The 19,209-nt window shown below is 42.2% G+C and overlaps 1 protein-coding gene across 19 annotated transcripts in view; it reads left to right on the forward strand.

The window, feature by feature from the left end:
- The window catches only part of TCF7L2 (transcription factor 7 like 2), a 172,661-nt gene that overhangs the window by 150,423 nt on the left and 3,029 nt on the right, over nt 1-19,209 (forward strand). For 5 of the 19 annotated variants that reach the window (XM_085583699.1, XM_085583707.1, XM_077784694.2 and 2 more), the window contains 8 exons: nt 8-94; nt 4,193-4,249; nt 5,860-5,985; nt 6,728-6,887; nt 7,580-7,687; nt 12,439-12,487; nt 13,040-13,090; nt 14,244-14,316. In XM_085583699.1, coding sequence (XP_085439825.1) covers nt 8-94; nt 4,193-4,249; nt 5,860-5,985; nt 6,728-6,887; nt 7,580-7,687; nt 12,439-12,487; nt 13,040-13,090; nt 14,244-14,316 — 711 coding nt within the window. Of the gene's footprint in view, nt 1-7; nt 95-4,192; nt 4,250-5,844; nt 5,986-6,727; nt 6,888-7,579; nt 7,688-12,438; nt 12,488-13,039; nt 13,091-14,243; nt 14,317-14,918; nt 14,992-19,209 lie in introns of all 19 variants that reach the window. The other 14 variants (XM_021525963.4, XM_085583705.1, XM_085583709.1 and 11 more) reach the window with 8 other exon arrangements.

Below are 19,209 nucleotides of genomic sequence, written 5' to 3' on the forward strand. Positions count from 1 at the left end.
TTGCCAGGCAAGGTCAGCCAGTGTACCCAATCACAACAGGGGGTTTCCGTCACCCTTACCCAACAGCTCTGACCGTCAATGCTTCCATGTCAAGGTGAGTTCAAATACTGAGGTCCTAAATCAAGAGCAAATGTAGCTCCTCCTCCCACTCTCTGTAGGAGAGGAAAGCATTTCATCTAGGCAGCAGATTTCTGAAAGCACTTTAGTTAAACATCCATCCTTAGCTTTTTGGTGGGGTGGAGGAGAGGGCGAGGGCTGCCTTCCCATGTGAAGAGAAGGTGGTGTCCTAATGCTGTCATTGGGCCTCAAGAATTTGTCTTAGAGAGGTGGAGGAGTGAGAAGCCACCTTTAAAAGCCAAACCAAATGAAAGAGCTGGGAGAATGTAATGTTGAAAAAGGAAGAAGTTGTGATAGCCTTTGCTTTCTCGGTGGCCATCAGCCAGAGCAGCGCTGTGTGCGTGGGAGGGAAGGCTCAGGAGGGAGGAGGACTGCTCTTCAGCAGAGTTGGGAGGAAGGTTATTGTGCTGTGTTTTCCCCTCCCAAAGCTCCAAACACTAATAGTCAACATAAAAGGGCCTGCCTGACCCTCAAAAGCTTTAGAAGTATATATTTCTCCCCCTCCCTACCTCCAATTAATTCCATCTAATTTTCCAGGGGCTGCTAGTTTTATTTACAAACTGGTTGGCAGCACTATGTTTAAGTAATCAGTAATTGCTCCTAATGATAGTTTTATTTTCTGTTCATCTGATTTTCAGCCTGGTTAATTAAATCGGTGGAAGTTTAGACTTTCTTGATGGGCTGAAACAGCTAATCCATTTTGATGATGGCACATAATTAAATTAGCATGCATTACATAGCAAGGTTCCACATCTCTTCCCTGCTCTGTCCCTTCCTCTCCATCTCTGCAGTTTAACATGTGACCGTTGGTGCATAGATGATCTAAGGAGGAAAAGACTGGTGAGGATGGGGGGAAGCACACCTCATTGAGAAGTGGAAATCTGTGCCTAGGGCTCGTGAATGAATGGGTGGGAAAACAGTGTGGTGTGTGCTTTAGATAAGTAAGCAAAAAAAACAAGAATTTAAATTAAAATGCTGGTCCAGCAAATAGACAACTGGAAAATCAACTTTAAAAAAAAAAAAAAAGTGTAGTTCCAGAACGGAAAAAAATACTAGGCTGGGGAGAGAGCTGCAAATTTAAGCAATGGTTCCCTCCCCCTGTTTAATCTTTTTTAATATCTATAAAAGACTTGCAGGCATGGTGTGAGGCAAAGTAGAGCTTGATTTAGTTTAATTATTATTAGAGAGGCTAGTCATTTGAGGGAGGGGGGAGATGTGGAAGCAAGGGGGGCTATATTCCCAAGATAGATTTTATGAAAGGTATCTAGTTAAAAAGAGTACACAGCAAATTAAATACATTATTGTGGTAATGGGACGACAGAAGTAGAGGTCTATTATACTTATGGCAGTTATAGGAAATGTAGGCTCCTTGCCCTGTTCTAGCACATCCTTTGATATTCATTCCATTCAGCAGCAGGGCCAGGACTTCTCAGAATTAAGTGATGGGTCATTATACTTTAAACACCATGGAGAAGCCTAGATTGGCAATTAAACAGCACTTGCTGACACTCGCTTGTGCCACCCTGTGACCCCCTTTAGATTGAGTTGTTGGAGCTCGGGGCCCTCAGCCTGCTAAATTGGTAGCAGGCACTTCTCCTGACGAGGGCTGGCTCTGAAATCTGCCGGCTTCAAAGGGAGCAAGATCATGTATAAACCATAATGTGGGTGCACCGTGGCTCAAAAAATAAGGCAGGAATAGATGAAATGTTACAAGTGCAAGGGGAAAATGAGAGAATAATGACAAATCTAATGCAACTCAAAGCAGAATTGTTGCACAGAAAAATGCATCCCACTGCTTGTGCATAAAATCAAGGCAGGCAGATGACATCCAGTTAACAGAAACATGTCAACAGTGAAGTAAAGTGAGAGTGAGTAAGAGAGAAGCCCCTGAGACAGCCAGGAACAAAAAATTAGTTGTCCTTAACAAGTTAAGACTCATCATTATATTCTGGCTTGGAGCCATAAAAGGAGACAGTGGTGTATAATGAGCTGCTTAGAATTTTTAGGGTGTTTATTGCAATTCATGGAATACTTGTCTAGAGAAAAAAAAAATCTGGTGAATGTCTCAGGCGAAGGTGAGGGGTGTGCATATACTCAGGGAGCCTTTCTTTTTGTCTCTGACAGAAGCCCGTACGTGTGCACGTGCTCAGGCACACGTGCTGGGGGATGAATTGATTTAAGGTGTTTACCCTTTGTTTCAGACCAGAAACTTCTCTGGTTTCCTGTAGATGGGAGCACCCTCTGGGCAAGCTGTGCTCTCATACATGATTTCATGTGTGTTCTCCTGTGTCAGCCTGGCCTCAGCAGGGGGACAGCCCTTGTCCAGGTGTCTGGTGTGGTCAGGAGATTCCTGGTGGTGCCCATGCTGACCTCCAGAGATGCTGGCCCTGGGCAGCTGCCCTGCAGGGCCCTGCTGCAAACCTTGCCTTTGCTGTGCTGGCTGTGCCCCAAGTCAGCACAGACCTCAAACCTCACCCCTCCATCCACAGTTTTCCAGAGCCTTCCTTCAAAAGTAGTTCCCATCTTTACCTGCATTATGGTGTGGATCTTTGGAGCCTGTAGCGCTTCCCAACCTTTAGTTCCCTAAGCTTAGAAATTACTGTTTATTAGTTAAAGTGTGCTTATGAATAGCTTATAAAAGGTTAATGGGTGACTAATAGTGACTTTTCATAAATGGTTTAGACTGTTAAGGTAGTGTCTTAAGGTTGTTTTAACCATTTACTACTCCTAGTTGTTGCTTGTAGCCTTTCCACACTCACATTGTATGCTTGTACTATGCCTGTAAGATCTCTTGATCCTTCATTACCTGTCTGTAATATGCCTTTAAGGTAAAATGAGACAGGGCTAACTGAGTGATGGGCAAACAGTGGTCCTACTATGAAAAAACAACTGCTGTGAGAGGAAATCAGGAAATAATTTAGCAGAATTACACCAGACAAACACTGCACAGCAGTTAAGTGGTGGCAGTGGAAAATACCTTCTGTAATTGAAATTTCAGGGGAAATTCACTTTTGCTGAATGTAATTACTGAAGTTGGAGTATAGCCAGGAAGTTAAAAATTAGCACCCTTCCCCTGCTCATATTGCCATGTGAGTGGCTGTCAACATGGAAATGAGCAGGCACTCAGATTTTGGGCTGAACCCTCATCCCACCAGTGGAAGTCCATGGGATTATGAGAGCAGCTCTGGGTTCTGGAGCATGTTTTTATAGCCCTAAACATAGGAATGGGTGTGTAAGTCCAGTAGACAGCCTTGTGAATTGGACAGATTCAGTATGAAAATGTGAATGGTCATTGGTAATGAACACAGCACTTCCTCATGGAAACTGAAACCCTGAAAATAACCACTGAGCCTGTTGATGAAGGCTGCTGTTTCTGGAGTTTAGAGCCCAGTGAGTAAAATATCCCAGCTGAGGTCATGGAGGCTTTGCCATCCTTCAGGCTTTCACACAATGTGTGTATGTTGTGCTCTGTACTTAGATTTTCTCCCTGCTGGTACATGCCCACCGCACTCCATGCTGAGCCCTCATGTCAGACCAGCAGAGCTCTTCCTGCCTGCTCTCTGAAGGAAGGCTTTTCATCTCCATCTTCATCCTTCACTGTCCCCTTGTCTCTGGCCTAGCCAGCCCCAGCAGTATAGTCCTCTCTGAAACACTGGGTCTTGTCTAGGGCAGTCACTTGATAGGATGTGCCTCAACCTTTTATCACTGTGTTTAGACTGCATTCAGGGAGGTCAGGTTTTTGCCACCAGTTTTATTTTTGATCATGTTTGTTAGTTATTTTTTTTTTTTTTAATCCAACTCATACTGCCAGTTTTTATTTGCATTGTACCATGTCTGAAGGTCCCAGGCTCTGTATGAACAAATTTTAGGTATGTCCAATCAAAATACATACACATGGAAGTAGAGAAGGAACAGAAAAAAAATACAAAGGCACAGTTTGTGTCTTGCTGATGGTGAGCAGTTCTGTGGCAGAACTTGGACAAGGATGCCAGTCTCCTTTGCAGCCTCGACATTGTCTTCTGTTCTGACCTACCATGAACCAAAGTATATCCTCAAATGTGTGCTTCTCTCCCAGCTACTTTTGTCAGAGAGTGGGAAGGCACTTGGACAATCCACTTGGCGATTTGTGTCCGTGAGTCTTTAGCAGAAGTAGGAATGACCATTTTGCTACCCATTCTCCTCTTCCCTTGCCATCCCACCTTCCTGCCTCCCTTCTCTCCGTGCCTTTGTTCATGAAGAACTGCAATTCTCTACAACTTGAACAATTTCATATTCTCCCTGTCAGTCCTTGCTCCTCCCACCACTGCCTTCAAAGACAAAATAGTTCTGTCTAATCATCCTGAGTACAACCAGCTGATAGACAAAAGATCCTCAGAGCTTGTAGTGGACAGTGCTCTTGTTCATGAAAGTACTTCTGTGTCATCTTGTGAATGTAGAGAATGTCTAGGCAGTCATAGGGGTGGGATTGTTAAGTTTCGTATTGGAATTTAAAAGAGGGGAGAGAAAAAGATAGCCCCACTATATTTCTGATGCTTACACACTGCGATATCCATAGTATATCACTCCATTTTAAATCCTGTTGCATGGAAAAAAATCAGTGTATGTTTATGATAGAAGAAATAATTATTTATCCCATTGAGTGTTCCATAATCTTGGGTTACTTTACTTGGATCAGATTGTTCAAAATCTGGGATGAGAGTGGGGATTTGCAGTGAGAAAAGCCCTTGCCAGATCACTTTAATTCTGGTGTATTGATGAAAAGTTATTTCTGAAACATAATTTTAGGCTAGAACCCATTCCCTGGAAACCTGTTGACTTATAGGGGGAAGGCAGTCAGTCATGCTGTGCTTTCCTTATTCACTGCAAAACCTGTCTGAGACTGTTGAGAAACAATGATATAAATCAATCCTGCTTTTAAGAAGTTTGTTCATTTCTGTTAAAATGTAAAAAGTCTGAATGATTGTGCCATGTTTGTGCTGTGATCCCGACCAAGCAATTAGATTCATGCAGAAGGATTGCATATCCCTCTGAATCCATTTGCAGGACCGGGATCTGTCCATGTATATGACCATAAACCATAAAGCTGACAACATTTTTTTCTCTTTATAAAGGCTAGACTGTTAAAGCCTTTCTAGGTTACTTTAATAGATCAAAAATTCCACAATCTTCCACCTTCTGTTAAAGCAGTGTGGCTCAGAGATTTATTAGACACAAATAAATATTTTCTTTTGCTCCATCAACAAAATGTAGCTAATGAGGCATCTATAAGTATTATCAAAAATGCACCTAGAATGTGTTGGCATTAATATTTTATTTTGCTGTCAATATAGAATAAAAGATGTCATCCTAAATTTGCAACATGATTCAAAACTATAAAAATTGATTCCTTGGCTGCCACACATAATTTCTTAGCAAAGAAATGGACTGGTGGATTTTATTTCAGGTAGCTGAAATTCCACCTTCATACAAGTTCATCCAGTTGAATTCGCCTTTTGTTAATGTTAAAAATCATGATGTCTCGTGTCAGTAATGATAATGAAGGGGAAGATTGGCTTTAATGACATTAGAAGAGTCATTATGTTTAATTTATTGCTAATTAATGCTGCCAGCTTTCATATGCTTTGTCTAGCTGTCATGTGCTTGTTATATGCCAGTTGTTTTTTTTTTTTTTAATGTGTGTACACATCCCTCCCCATTCATTCATTTTTATTCTGACAATTTACACAGCTTTCTCTCCTCTAGGTTTCCTCCACACATGGTCCCGCCACACCATAGTTTACATACAACTGGAATTCCTCACCCGGCCATAGTCACACCAACAGTCAAACAGGAATCTTCCCAGAGCGACGTCGGCTCACTCCACAGCTCGTAAGTTGTTGCTTCCCCTCTCTTCTCTTTGGGATACTCAAAGCATCCCCTGTGCATGTGTGGCTTGTAAAAAGACTTGGGTTTGTGATGTTTTTGCTGTGAAATATTTTTTTCAATTTTTTTTTCCTTTTTTGTTATAATTGATTTGAATGTGGTTTACCTACCAAAGTGTGTCCAAACGATGGTAGCAGTCTTTGAGTCATTCTATGACATAGGCAAGTAGTTACTAATTTCACCTGTTTCAAAAGGAAGTGGAATTTTCTTGATCGAGATTCACACTTCTTGACCAGTTTCTCTATTACTCAGTGCCTAGTTTGAAGCCTTGAGATAACAGATGCACCACATGAGACAAAAATCAAAAAATGGCTTCTTCAAAGCTGCAGGGAGCTGGTAACAAGTTTAGACAAGACAAGAGCCCATTGATAAAGGGGTGTAATTATTTACTATCATTCTCAAGCTCTTCCTGTGGAGAGCTCAATTTTTCTGGAGCCCATGTCCTTCCAAGGTTCCAAGGGGCTCAGAGGGTACTTGGTGATGTTGCATAAACGTTAGGTGAGTTTTCTTGTAATGCTTTTAAGACTGTTCCCATACAGCAGCCAGGGTGAAGGCTCTAGAGAACCTTCTGGTCCTCTTCCCAGAGATTGCTGAGGATTAATATTAGAGAGATTGAGGGGATTAATTTAATAAATTCACAGGGGGTTCTCACTGTGAGGTCTCTGTCTGTTATATCTTTACTCTTCAGAAAACATCAGGACTCCAAAAAAGAAGAAGAGAAAAAGAAGCCACACATAAAGAAACCTCTTAATGCATTTATGTTGTATATGAAGGAAATGAGAGCAAAAGTTGTAGCAGAATGCACATTGAAAGAGAGTGCAGCCATCAACCAAATCCTCGGTCGAAGGGTAGGTAACAATGGACAAGCACAAGCAGGGCCTGAAACTGGGTAGGGTGTTTTTCTACCTTTGTGAAAATGGTAGGGAAATGGCTAAACCCTTGGTTTGTTTTCTAGTTTTCACAGGCACTTCTTGCCGGTGGGGTCATTAATGGGGAAGAGTTAATTAATAGCAGTGTTATTTCAGTATCATTTCCATGACTGGTTGATGAAAAATCTTAGATTCTTACTTCGCCCCAAGATAGGCAGAAAAGTAAATGGGAAATGAAAAACCTTTGAGCACAGTACCAGTATCAGCACCTGTAAAAGCTAGAAGAGGTGAGGAAGTACCAGTGGGGGAGACGCCTCCAAATCTGTAACTGAGTTCTGGCTCAGGACAAGTGGTTCAACTTCTGGACCATCTCCCCTCCTGTCTGTTTTTGTTCAGATTTCTTAATTCTCCTCTCTCAACAGGAGACAAAGGGGTTGAGTGCACATAAATGATTAGTTGTTGTTCAGTTGATTTAACTGCAGTTATAATCTAGAGTTGTAAATAAAATATGAATGTCAGCATGCCAGATCATCTGTTTTTATCTCTTTTTTATGAAAATCGATTCTAACTGTACTTACATGTATAAATAACACACTTTGCTGTTAACGTGCTTAAAAAAACCCCAACACTAGTGCTTTTTATTTTGTCTTTTTGTCTTTTCTCCACCCCAGTGGCACGCGTTATCCAGAGAAGAGCAAGCGAAATACTATGAACTAGCAAGAAAGGAGCGACAGCTTCACATGCAGCTGTACCCGGGCTGGTCCGCACGGGATAACTATGTAGGTTCCTACATGGGTGGAAACCTGTAGTAGTAGAGTTTGTAGAAATGTCTGTGTGACCTGCTGAGCTACAGCCACACATTGCACACAAGCACTGTGTGGAAAGTCTCAGGACCCCAATCTGGTAGCGACAGCAGGCTCTTCCCTTAGCGATACCAAAACTGCTGGGGGTAATTCCCACTTGGAAGAAGCTTCCTGACTGGGACTAGTATGGGTTAGAATTTGAGGATAACAGTAGAGTTCTGTGAAAAAAAAGTCTTTCCTTCACTTTACCAGCATCTGGAAATGTTGTTTGGCTTGCTGGTCATTTTGAATTTAATTTTTTAAAACAAAATTTAAAATCCCCCTTGTAGGGCTCCTCTCCTTTCCTCTCCTTTTTTTCGTGTCTTGTGCTTCTCTGTGTGAGAGTGTACTGGAAAGTGGAAGAATGACATATCCTAGCTTCAGAGGAGGACTGGCAAAACCAAAAGCATTCTATTTTTGAAAGTCTTACTCTGAAGTGGGGTTAAATGAATTATTCTACACTCTATAGTTGTGTATTTTGTTTGTTTTCTTTTTTCTGCCTACATTACCTTTTCTTCCCCCCTACCCTTCTCATTTTTTAAAAAGTATATTGGAATGCATGATCAATTCATGGATTGTTTTAAAATTGATTCCTCCCTCTACTTTTCAGAAAGGCTGTTTTTCAGCTAAAAGTGGTAGTATTTTTTGTCTGTTAAAAAGCATAAGGGCAGCTTTATAACTCCTAGTACTAAATAGCTCCTTCCATGAAGGGTAAGCGGTGCAGATGGTAATAAGTGTTTGCAAGCCTAAGCCCATAAATTCTTGACAGATTTGTGGATTTGTGAGAGCTCTAAACACTTTTTAATAGGATTATACCAGCATCTTGATTTTTTTTTTTTTAAGTTACATAAAAATCACCTAAAACTTTCAAGGTCTCTAACTCTGTAAAAAACCCTGTTCTCTGCCTTCTAGTCACACTTCCCTGCAGGTTTGGAGACAACCAGCTCTAAGATTGATGCCAGTTTTGTGCAGTTACATATTATGGTTTTGATGAAGTCTGTCTCTTCCATCCCCATCATCCCATCATCATCACTGCCTATTTTACCATAAATATTCTTTTTTTTTTTCTTTTTTTTTTTTTTTTTCTCTATATGACAATACTTGCCTACGTGAATCTGCATTTTTGTATGTATGGGTGGGAGAAAGCCAGTTCAGAGTCTGCAGTGAAGCCAGGAGAAGCAGCAGCAGCTCTTTACACTCTTCTGTCATTTCAGTGGTGGAGAATTCTCATGCTCACTTATTTAGCAATATGTACTTAGGGACATTTTTTCAAATCCTTCTGTTTTCTTGATCATCTTTTCTTTCCACTGGGCTCAGCCCTCCCTCCTTGGTCATTACAGGTATACCTGTGCATGCTCAGTGGTCCTTCCTGTTCCGAATATTCTTGATTCTGTGCTCCTCCCAGGAGACCTTTGAGGCACAGCCCCTGCTTAGCACATTTTCCTTCCCTTTTCAGCTCAGTCTGGCCTGAGGCTGTCAGACCATAGGCTCGAGGTAGTTCCTCAGCACTGTGCAGTATCATCGTCTTGGGTGTTCAAAAGGGAGTCTGGGCTCGACTGAGGTTTCAGGAATGCTCATTCTGCACAGTGACTGTGCCACCGACAGATGGGCATGTACAAAGCCTCAGTGTTTAGGACCTTTTACTTTTGTCCTCACTGTGTGAACACTGAGAAACCCTTTCTTCTCAAGCTAAAAAGGACAGGATGAGAAAGCCGGTGCTTTCCCGGCGGCTTGATGCTGTACCCCCAGGTGACCTTCAGGGGGAACCTTCCTGCCTGAGGAGAGAGAGGTACCTCTGCATCATCGAAGGATTTATTTATGTCTTCTCTCCTGGTCCAGTCACAGCTCTCCTGAGTGCCCCTCCTCCCTCAGCCGTTTGTAGGGTCTTGAGCCTTTCACACATCTAGCAGGGGAGCGACTTTGGGCTGCTTGAAGTGGTTAAATTGTTAAGCACCTCACATCAGGCTCGAGGATAAGGCCAGCTATAGCCCAAGTCTTCAGAGACAGGAGCAGTGCATTCAGGAAATGCAGCTTTCAGCTTCATGGCTTCTTGGTGTCACAAAGCACGTTGTCTCTTCCGAGATCTAATATGAGATGTTTAGCAGTGCTGGGTGCTGGACTCAGAAGTATGTAAGGGTCCAGTCACCTCACCCACTGCTTGTCTAGAAAATTAGTACCAAAGAACTCTGCAGACCTATCAAAACACATCTTGGTTTGGCTTCGGAGAGGGAGCTACCAAAATGGTTAGTAGGTATTTACATAAATATTTACAGTGTAAAAGTTTGTATAGTATAATGACAGAAAATGTTAAACTCTGCTCAAGTCTTGGGAGAACAATCTTAGGCAAAGAAAAAATGGTGTCTTCTGCAAAGCACTTGAAAAACTGCTGCCACAGTTCTTTCCTTTAAGTCCATATATTAATTTAGCTACATAGACTAATATCCTCTTGTAGCCCAAAAATTGAGCAAGCAAAACAGATTATTCTTCTCCCTGATGTTTTGACAAGGGTGTAAAGTTGATGTGACATCTGTCCATTCATTATTAGGAAGAGTTTTAAAAGCTTGTGTTGACAAAGAACGAGAAATTTCTGGTCCCTGGCTGACATTCCTGTAGATCAGCTGTTTTTAACAGATTGCTCCCCAGAGGCATTACAGGACTTTAATACCTGGCTTGAAGAGCTTATGAAAGGCAGGTGACTCCTGGCCTTTGTTCTGGCTGGCCCTGGAGTGAAGAAGTGATAAGGTCTCAAACTGAAATAGCCCCCGAATTCCCAAATGTACTGCAAAAATTAAGCAAACTTTCCACGGATGCCGTCTGTTAATTATGCCAGTGGCCTCCTTGAGATTAAATAAAAGTCAGGCTTATGATTTTGAGGCAATTGTCTGGTTTTGGTTACATTGTTGAAAGCTGGAAAAAAAATCACTGATTTTTGCGAGTTACTGTCAATCTAGATCAATATAGATGGAGCAGAGTCTGAGTCTCTTGCATCTTTATGTGATACATGGATTTCAAGATACCATGCTTTTCCCTATTCTGTTCTCAGGGAGCTTGAGGAGCAAAGCATGTTTGCCTTATCTGCTTGTCATGTTAGACTGATGGCTGTTCTAGCAGTTGACAACTTCCATATCCCAAAAAATTACCTCAGAGGTGTCAGAGATTATTTGCCATCAGCATCGAGGCTGCAGGTTGTTGTTTAAAGTTCACACTGCTTTTTCCATCTCCAGAAGGATCTCATAAACCTTGAACAGCCTGCACAACAGGATGGCAGTTTACAAGCCTGAGCAAGCAAGGGGGAATGAGTGCAGAAACCCTGTGCCCCAAGGCCAGCTTTGTGGAGGAGAAACAGGACAGCAATAGATCAATGTCCTACATTCATGTTGGGGGGAATTTTTTACTTGTACATTCCAGGAAACCTATCATAGGGAGCATCCCAAATGTGGATGTGCCATGCTGAAGCCCATCTTAACTGTGTATCTGGAATCCATCTACTGAGAAACATGCCCACTGTGTGGGAGAACCTCTTGGCTTTCCCAGATACATCAAACCCTTCAAAGCTATGTGAGATTGCTTCTTCCAAGATATGTTTGTTGCCTCCTTGACCACAAGGGACTGGTGCTCAGGTCTTCTCACCAGCTGTGCTTGCTACCGTGTCTTCAAAAGCCAGGAATTCTTGTGTTGTTCACAGCTGACATTGCTGGCCCAAAAGTTGTTGCTCATAGCATGTGGAGATCTGTGAAAATGAAATTACTCTGTTGCCTACACTGGCCCTGTTGTACTAGTCTGCAAACCCTGTACCTCAGTGTTAGAGGAGTTTCCTAAGAGAACAGCTTTTCTCTTTTGAGCTATGCTTATTATTTGATACTTCTTCTATTGGAAAGCAATTACTGTTTTTCCACTGAGGCTGGGCTCCCAGTTGTCCTCTCCCACACTGTTGGAGGGAAACAGAATGGTCTTTTCTCCCTCCAGTCAAAACCTGTAACAAATTGCATCATCTTGTGGTACAGCATTTGGGAAAGGGATAGCGTTTAGCAAAATATTACTGGTTGTTTCCTTGTGATAGAGCAAAATATGGGAAGGGTCTTGGCTATGTCTGGATTTTTTTTCTTGTCCCGGCATTGTTTTCTAGGTTTCAGTGGAACTATAAAACTGTAGGTTAGGATACACTTGTCACTGTGGCTTCCTTGTCTGTTTGAATGCTTGGGGCTTGGTGCTGAGGAGCTCCAGGGGCTCAGTCTGACCTCACTCTCCTCTCTCTATTCTCCCTCTCCTTCCCCTTCCTGCTGCACCAATACACAACCACAAAAGATTCTTGAAACTTCTGCATGCAGGAGCATACACCTGTCAGATGTTTTTGGTTTCATGATGATCTTAGCTCAAAAGCAGCATCTTGCAAGTCCTTCTGCCTGCCCCCAGCTGCCCATGGCCTTGGTGGGTGTTAGCACTGGGTGGGCAGCAGTGAGGCTGTCTGAAAAGTCACAGGGTGGGGAGGCAGAGTCAGTCCTGGGGTGCAGCATCTCCCTGGGGCCCTCCAAAGTTCCCTGCACTGGGGGTGAGCCAGTGTCACACTTTGGTGTCCCGGTTTGGGAGCTTCCTGCTCCAGCTGCAGCCTTGTTGCTCCGTGCCCTCTTGAAAGGACACTTGTTAGGGATTTTATTCTAATCTTTCTTGTTTGTCTATGTTTTCTGCAGGGAAAGAAGAAGAAGAGGAAAAGGGATAAGCAGCCAGGAGAGACCAATGGTAAGTAAAGTCAAGTCTAAACCTCTTGCTTAGTGGAAGTGTGGCAGTCCTGGTGTGACCCTTGTAGGTACGGGGGAGGTGGGCACAGGTCTCCTGGCCTCAGGGGAGCCAGTCCCTATGCTAGACAGCTGTTTTTTTTAAAATGCACTCCAATAATTGACGCGTTACCGCCCTTCTAAAACCAGTAACCCAGCCACTGCATGTCAGAGCCTCCTCGTGTGGCACTAGCCGAGTGTGTCCGTGTAGTTGCCGAGCCTGTAACCGCAGAGCCGTAGCTGTAATGCCTGTGCCATCGTTTATGCAGCCGGCCGCTTCCTCCGCGCATCCGCGGCCGTGCGTGCGTGTCCGTGTGCGTGTGCTGTTAATTTGGGCTGTCCCTGGATGTCCTGATGCATGCCTTACAGTGGTAAATCGCACCCATCTTAAATTAAGGAGGTTTGCCATTCTATATAGGAAATTAGAAATACTGCATAGGCAATCTCATAGTCGATCTTGAAGAAGCCCTAACTTAGTTTTTTTGAAGCCTTTGTATAATTTGTTCTTTTTTTTCAGAACACAGCGAATGTTTCCTAAATCCTTGCCTTTCACTTCCTCCGATTACAGGTGCTAACGTCATTTTGAGTCATTTAAAATAGTTATAAACTGCTTCTTAATTTTTTTTCCTGCCATTATAGATTTTAACATTAAACACTTATGACATTAAAAAAAATATATCATCCACACGTTTTGATAGTATTTATTATCTATATATCTTTATATCTATTATGTTTGATAGTATTTTTTAATTTTGTTTTTTGTTTTTGTAACAATTGCTATTAAAACAGTAATACAGTAAAAATAACGCAAGAGTTGTACTAACTGTGCAAATTGAATATGCAGTATTTCTTTAAAGAGACTGATAAAGAATGGAAGCAAGTCAGTAATGAACCTCCTTAATCTAATGGCATTTTTCATGGCTCCCACTAAGTCTTCTCACATTAGCATGCATACGCATTTTTTATTATTATTTTAGTTTTGGATCTTTTTTTTTTTCCTTTCTTCTCAAGCCTATTCATTGCAATTCACTAGCTGTACTAACTCAGCACCTTGCCATGCTTTACGTTTTATTTTCTGGCTGATACTAACATACTCATTCCGCAATCTGCTTATTCTTACCCATTCTTTTAAATACAAATTAATGAAAACAAGTAAATTGAATGTTATTCCAAAAGCTGCATTATCCCAGGAGATATAATTTCTTTTTTTTTTCTTTCTTTTATTTTTTTTCTCTTTATTTCGTATGAGTTGAAGAAAAAAGCATGTTCAGGATCTAACTTCCATACTCAGCTTCTTTTCTTCCTTTTTTCCCCCCTCTTAAAAAAATAAAAAAAGAAACCCCAGCCCAAATCAATCTTGCCTGAAACATCCTGCTAGACCAACCACAAAGACTTTCCTCTACCTGCTCTCTTAAAAGGGAAAGAAACAGTCCTTTATAAAGGGATACTGCAGCTTTAATTGCAACAGCTAATCTCAAGAGTTGAATAAAAATGTAATTATCACTTTTAACTTTTAAATCAAAAGTCAATATTTGCAATTAATAACGAGGACATTGATTTTTATTCCCTTTTTTATTTTTACTTTTTCCTTATTTTTACCTTTCTCTTTTTTCTCCCCTTTTCTCTCTTCCTCTTTCTCTTTCTCTCTCTCACTCCCCCCCTCTCCCCTTTTCTTTTTTTCCTCTCTCCCTTTTCTGCTCGCTTTTCTTGAACTCATTCAGACCTGAGCGCTCCTAAGAAATGCCGAGCGCGCTTTGGCCTTGATCAACAGAATAACTGGTGCGGCCCCTGCAGGTGTGTATAGTTTTCCCAGACTCGCTATGGCTGATTTGCAGCTGGTTTATTTGGTACTTTCCCCTTTTTTTTTCCTGCCTTGTTGCTTTGTAGCTCTGTGTTGTGATCTAGAAGACACAAGGGAGTGGGACACTGCCATCAGTAATCATCTCTCCGAAAGGGTTTTGCTTTTTATTTTTTTTTTTCTTTGTTGGTTGGTTTTTTTTTTTTTTTTTTTTTGCCTTCCTTTTTGCTGCTGCTAGCCAAAAACCCACTGTAAAACAGCATCAACCTTAAGCCCATCTGATCCGTGGCTCAACCATGCTCCTGCCTTCCCAGCCTCCACCCAAGGACAGTCGCTCCCAAAGCCCTTGATAATGTGGCACTGAGTGCGGTACCGACACCACACAGGCTCCTGGCCGTGTCGGAGATTTTTGGTTTTAGTTTTTCCTTTGGCTCATTGTAAAAATCCTGTTTTCCTTCCTGCCCTTGGTATGAGGGGAGATTACCAAATAAAACGGAGGTGACCAAAAACTGAACGTAGCTGTAGCTGAGATGACGCAGACCAAATGAGCTCTATCCACCATTGTGTTGTATTTTTTGTGTTTACCTTATGCTAACAGATGCAAATACTCCAAAGAAGTGTCGGGCATTGTTCGGGCTTGACCGACAGAGTTTATGGTGCAAACCATGCAGGTATAAAACTACCCATTAGGCTTTTGGGGAAATAAAAGCAATCTGTCCTCTTAGTGCATTTGTGTGATTTTATATTTTTAATCTTTTTTCCCCACTCCCCACCTTTCTCTCTCCCACAGCATCAATTGCTAATAATCTTTGATCTTTGGAATTTCTTGCTAATTTAATGCCATTTTCTCTCTTTCTTTACCAATAACCTCTCCCTGGTGGTAGAACTGGGAAAAGAAAACTCAAAGTCCTTAAAGCTGGCAGTTTTTTGGCTTTTTTTTGTTTGTTTGTTTTTGTTTTGGTTTTTTTTGGTTTTTTTTCCAGATTGTCAGCAAATTTAATGTTTATCTGGACATTTATATTTTGTCTTTCATTTGGGTCTATGCCCCCTGCCTGCAAAGGCTTTTTAAAAAGGCTCTGGGATCTGAAGTACTAGTGTTTTTCTCGTTATTAGAGATGTAAAAGCCAGTGTTTACAGCTTATATTGTATTCATTCTTTTGGTATTATCTGAAAAATTAAAACAGCTACCTGTTGGCTACTATGCCTCTGTAAGGTTTATGTAGATACAATTTTTTTCAGTTATATGTAATCTTTTTTCCTAATCCCAAAAATATATTTTTTCTTAAATCTTATCCCAACAAGTGAGCTGTAAACCTCTGAGCTGTAGGCAAAACTAATTACAACTTTAGTAGCACAGTTTCCAGCATTAAAAGGAGATGAAAGACATCAGAGAGCCCAAATTCCGGCAGCCCATGTTCTACTGGAGTTTAATTCCATGTGTAACTCAGTACGTACTTCTTTCTTGGTGGAGGGATACCAAGTAGTTCTTTTCTCATTCCTTTTTCCTTATATGATCGCATTTGGTTAAATTTGTTGTTTCTTTATTCTGATACAAGCAGTCTTTGAATTTGGAATATTATGATGGTAGGTATTTCAACCCAAACCACACTCTGTGTGTAGTGATTCCTCTCCCACATTTTCCCCCCTTACTCATGCCAGTCCCATGTGCTCCATCTCATTTAGAATGTAGCTCAGATGTCCATTGTATTTTGTGTATGCACGCAGTCTTGTCTGTGCTTAGTGTCCAGGAACCTCGGATTGAGGGTGGTGGTGTGTGTCAGTGTACCAGAGGCACCAGAAATGCCTTCTGCAGCTTGTGTCTTGTCCCATTTGAGGCATGGTAGTATGGGGTGTTGGGGTTTAGGTATCAGTACCAGGACATGCGTTAAACAAGCTGGGAAAGCAGCAGTTCCGTAGTGCCGGAAGGGAGAAGGGTTCAGTCCAGAAGAGCTGAGTAGCTACTCCACTGTGTCAGGAGGCTCGAGTCTCATGCTAGCCAAGGACTGCAGTGCTGTGTTTAGTTAGGCTCTATTCTGTGGTTACTTTGCTGCACACTATCAGCAGATATTTGTGTAGTCTAGAGATAGAGTACGTGAAGCATGTCAGGCTCTGCATGCCAAGTACCAGAACTGGGGGCACATCATGTTTGTGTTGCTTTATCTTTTCCTGGCTGCTTAAGTAAGCAACATACTTTTAAAACTACATTTTATCAGCAAGGAAAGTTTTTATTTGGTCTATACAGTGCTTTGGTTACATGTGGAGCATAAACCCTCTCTTAACTTATACCAGATTTTGGTCAGAAGTCTTTTCAGTGCATCAGGGACAACTTTAGTGGTATAGCTGATAGTTCTGGACTTACTGATTCAGAGTCAGCTGCTTTTCTTTAATTTTGGTTTGGGTTCTTGTTTTGTTTTGATTTTTAATGCATGGAGGCATTTTACCACTAGGTATTAGAGCATTTCTCTCCTAGTTCTGGTCCTAACCATTATAACATTGCATTTGCTAGCATGGTAGCATTTTGTAGCACACCTTAGGTAGGTGCTAAAGATGTGCGGTTTGCTACTGTGGTGAAAACTGAGACATCTTTGCCCACAGCAACTGAATAAACCCTTGCAATCTTCTGTGGCTTTCACTCATGGCAATTGCAGCATAACAGGTTTACTGGTGCTGTTCCAGGGCTAGTTTCAAGAGCAACAAAAGTGGGCTCAGGTCTGTTGGTGATGTAGCGAGTTAACACTTCCAGAGCAATGCACAAGTGAATAATCCTCATCAGTGCTTCTGAGGGGGGAATATTTTGTATTTTTGTTCCAGCCTTTAGCAGAGCAAAACTGAGGCACAAGAAGTTCCTTAGATTTTTACTTATTCCCCCTCACCAGAGCTGCCTGGCGGTCTTCAAGTCTGCTAAAATTAGACTTGCATGCTTTGGGGGTTTGCCCTCTGGGCCTTTTGTCCCACTTAATCCTGACAAGTTAATGACCACAGGTAACCGTGGTGTGATTGGTACAGATTGCAGAAATACCTCCCATCTTGAGCCATCATGATTTAAGTAAATACTTTTTTTCAGACCACAAGTGGCCACACTATTAAAGAGTTCAGCAAAAGAAGCAATATGCTCCCTTAATCCTAGTCAAAGGAAAATTATTTCAGGTAGCAGAGCAATGGGTTTGGTTCTTAAAAGGTTGTTAACTCTGCAATAACAGAAAATCAGGTAAACCTGGTTTAAAGCTGCTTTGCCATGGGAGCTCTTTCTTTTTGGCCACAGAACTTAAATTATATTAAAAAATAAATTTGAAATTCTGGCATACTAGATTCAAACTGCCTCCAGTTAAATAATTCACTGCCCTGTAGGTTCAGAGCAGTCCAGCTAAAGGAGTTTTGGACCCCCATCAATGAGGCAGGCAGACCTTCGGTCTCTGCTTGGAAGTAATTTTAATTTGGGGGTGGAGAGGGAGTCCTGCAGTCTGCAGGGTGTAAGAACCCATCTTTCCACACAAGTAATATTGGTGAGCTTTGTGGAGCTGTACAGAAAGTCCAAACAGGAGCTGTGGCCCTGGTAGTGCTGCACAGCTGAAGTAGGCAGTAGTGAGAGAGGAGAGGGGAGAGTCAACAGCAGAACTGTCCTTAGCCAAGAGCCAGAGATCTCCAGCGTTATTTGTTGATTGTAGAAGAATTAACAAGGTCTGTTTTGAGCCCACCAAATTAATTTTTTTTTTCTGTCTTTTAACGTTGCTCTAATAAAGCATGGTTTACAGCCTTCACTTGCTGTCTTCTATCTTTCTTTCTTTCTTTTTAACATTTAAGTTGCATGGTTGTCTTTAGTTTTTAGCACGTATTGATCTGCAGGCTAACGTGGTTAAACTCTAATAGCCCTAACCCCTTATCTTGCCATGTGGCACATGGAGCAGAATCTGAGAGCAGACCTGAGGCTCTGGAGGAAGGGATGTCACAGCACTGGTCCCTCACTGAAGCTGGTGGAATATGGGGTACTGGGTTTGTTGTTCCCTTCCTGGCTATGGGAGATGATAGTTTTAACTCCAGGATCAAGGTAGTGTGGTCTCCTTTGCCAATGAGAAGCATCTGTCCTCATTGCCTCGAGGGTGGGGCTTGGTTTAACCTAGTCAAACGCCATGCCTAGGGGAGAACACTGGTGACCAGCAGGGGAGCTGGGGCACCTCCTGGAGTGGGGAATGTCTCCTGGTGACACTCAGCTGCTGTGCCATGCTCAGGCGCTCTCTGTGATGGAGTTGCAGAGCTGGGGTGATGTATCCACTGGAGAGGGAGAGCAACCTCCTCCTTCACGTTGGTGGCTTTGTGCAGCTTAGCTGAGCATCCAGAGTTCTTGTGGCAGAGCTGCTCTGGGCTCTCAAAGCTCATAGGCTTTGTCCTATGCCTTGGGCTGTGTGACAGTGCTTCAGCACTTCCCATTGAAGTGTGATTGTGGATTGGAGGGCTGAAGAGACAGCATGCTTAGGGTCAAGGTGGCCACTGGATACCATTCTGCCAGATGCTGTGGTTGTTTGCCTCATTATTTCTGTCCTACTGCTAGTATTGTCTTGCACATACTTGGCAAGAGAGATGGTGTGAAACTGTCATCTGTTTTCATTGCTCCTTTACATTATCCAGTGGACAGAGGGAGGAGAAAAGACCTCTGTCGGGTCACTTATTTATTTGAAGATGAGCAGCTCTTGCGAGACTCTCATATGCCCTGGTGTGAAATTAAGATCCATGTTGCTCCTTACCTTTGTACCTGTCGCCGTGCTCTTCACCTACTGAAATTGGATCCCACTCTGGAATTATATGGATGGCCTCTCAGAGGAAAATCCCCAAAACGCAGACAAGCTGCTTCCCAAATCTACCACTCTCCCCTAAAACAAAAAGTAAAACTGAGT

Source organism: Lonchura striata, chromosome 6, assembly GCF_050655825.1.
Source record: "Lonchura striata isolate lonStrDom1 chromosome 6, ASM5065582v1, whole genome shotgun sequence".
NCBI lineage: Eukaryota > Metazoa > Chordata > Aves > Passeriformes > Estrildidae > Lonchura > Lonchura striata.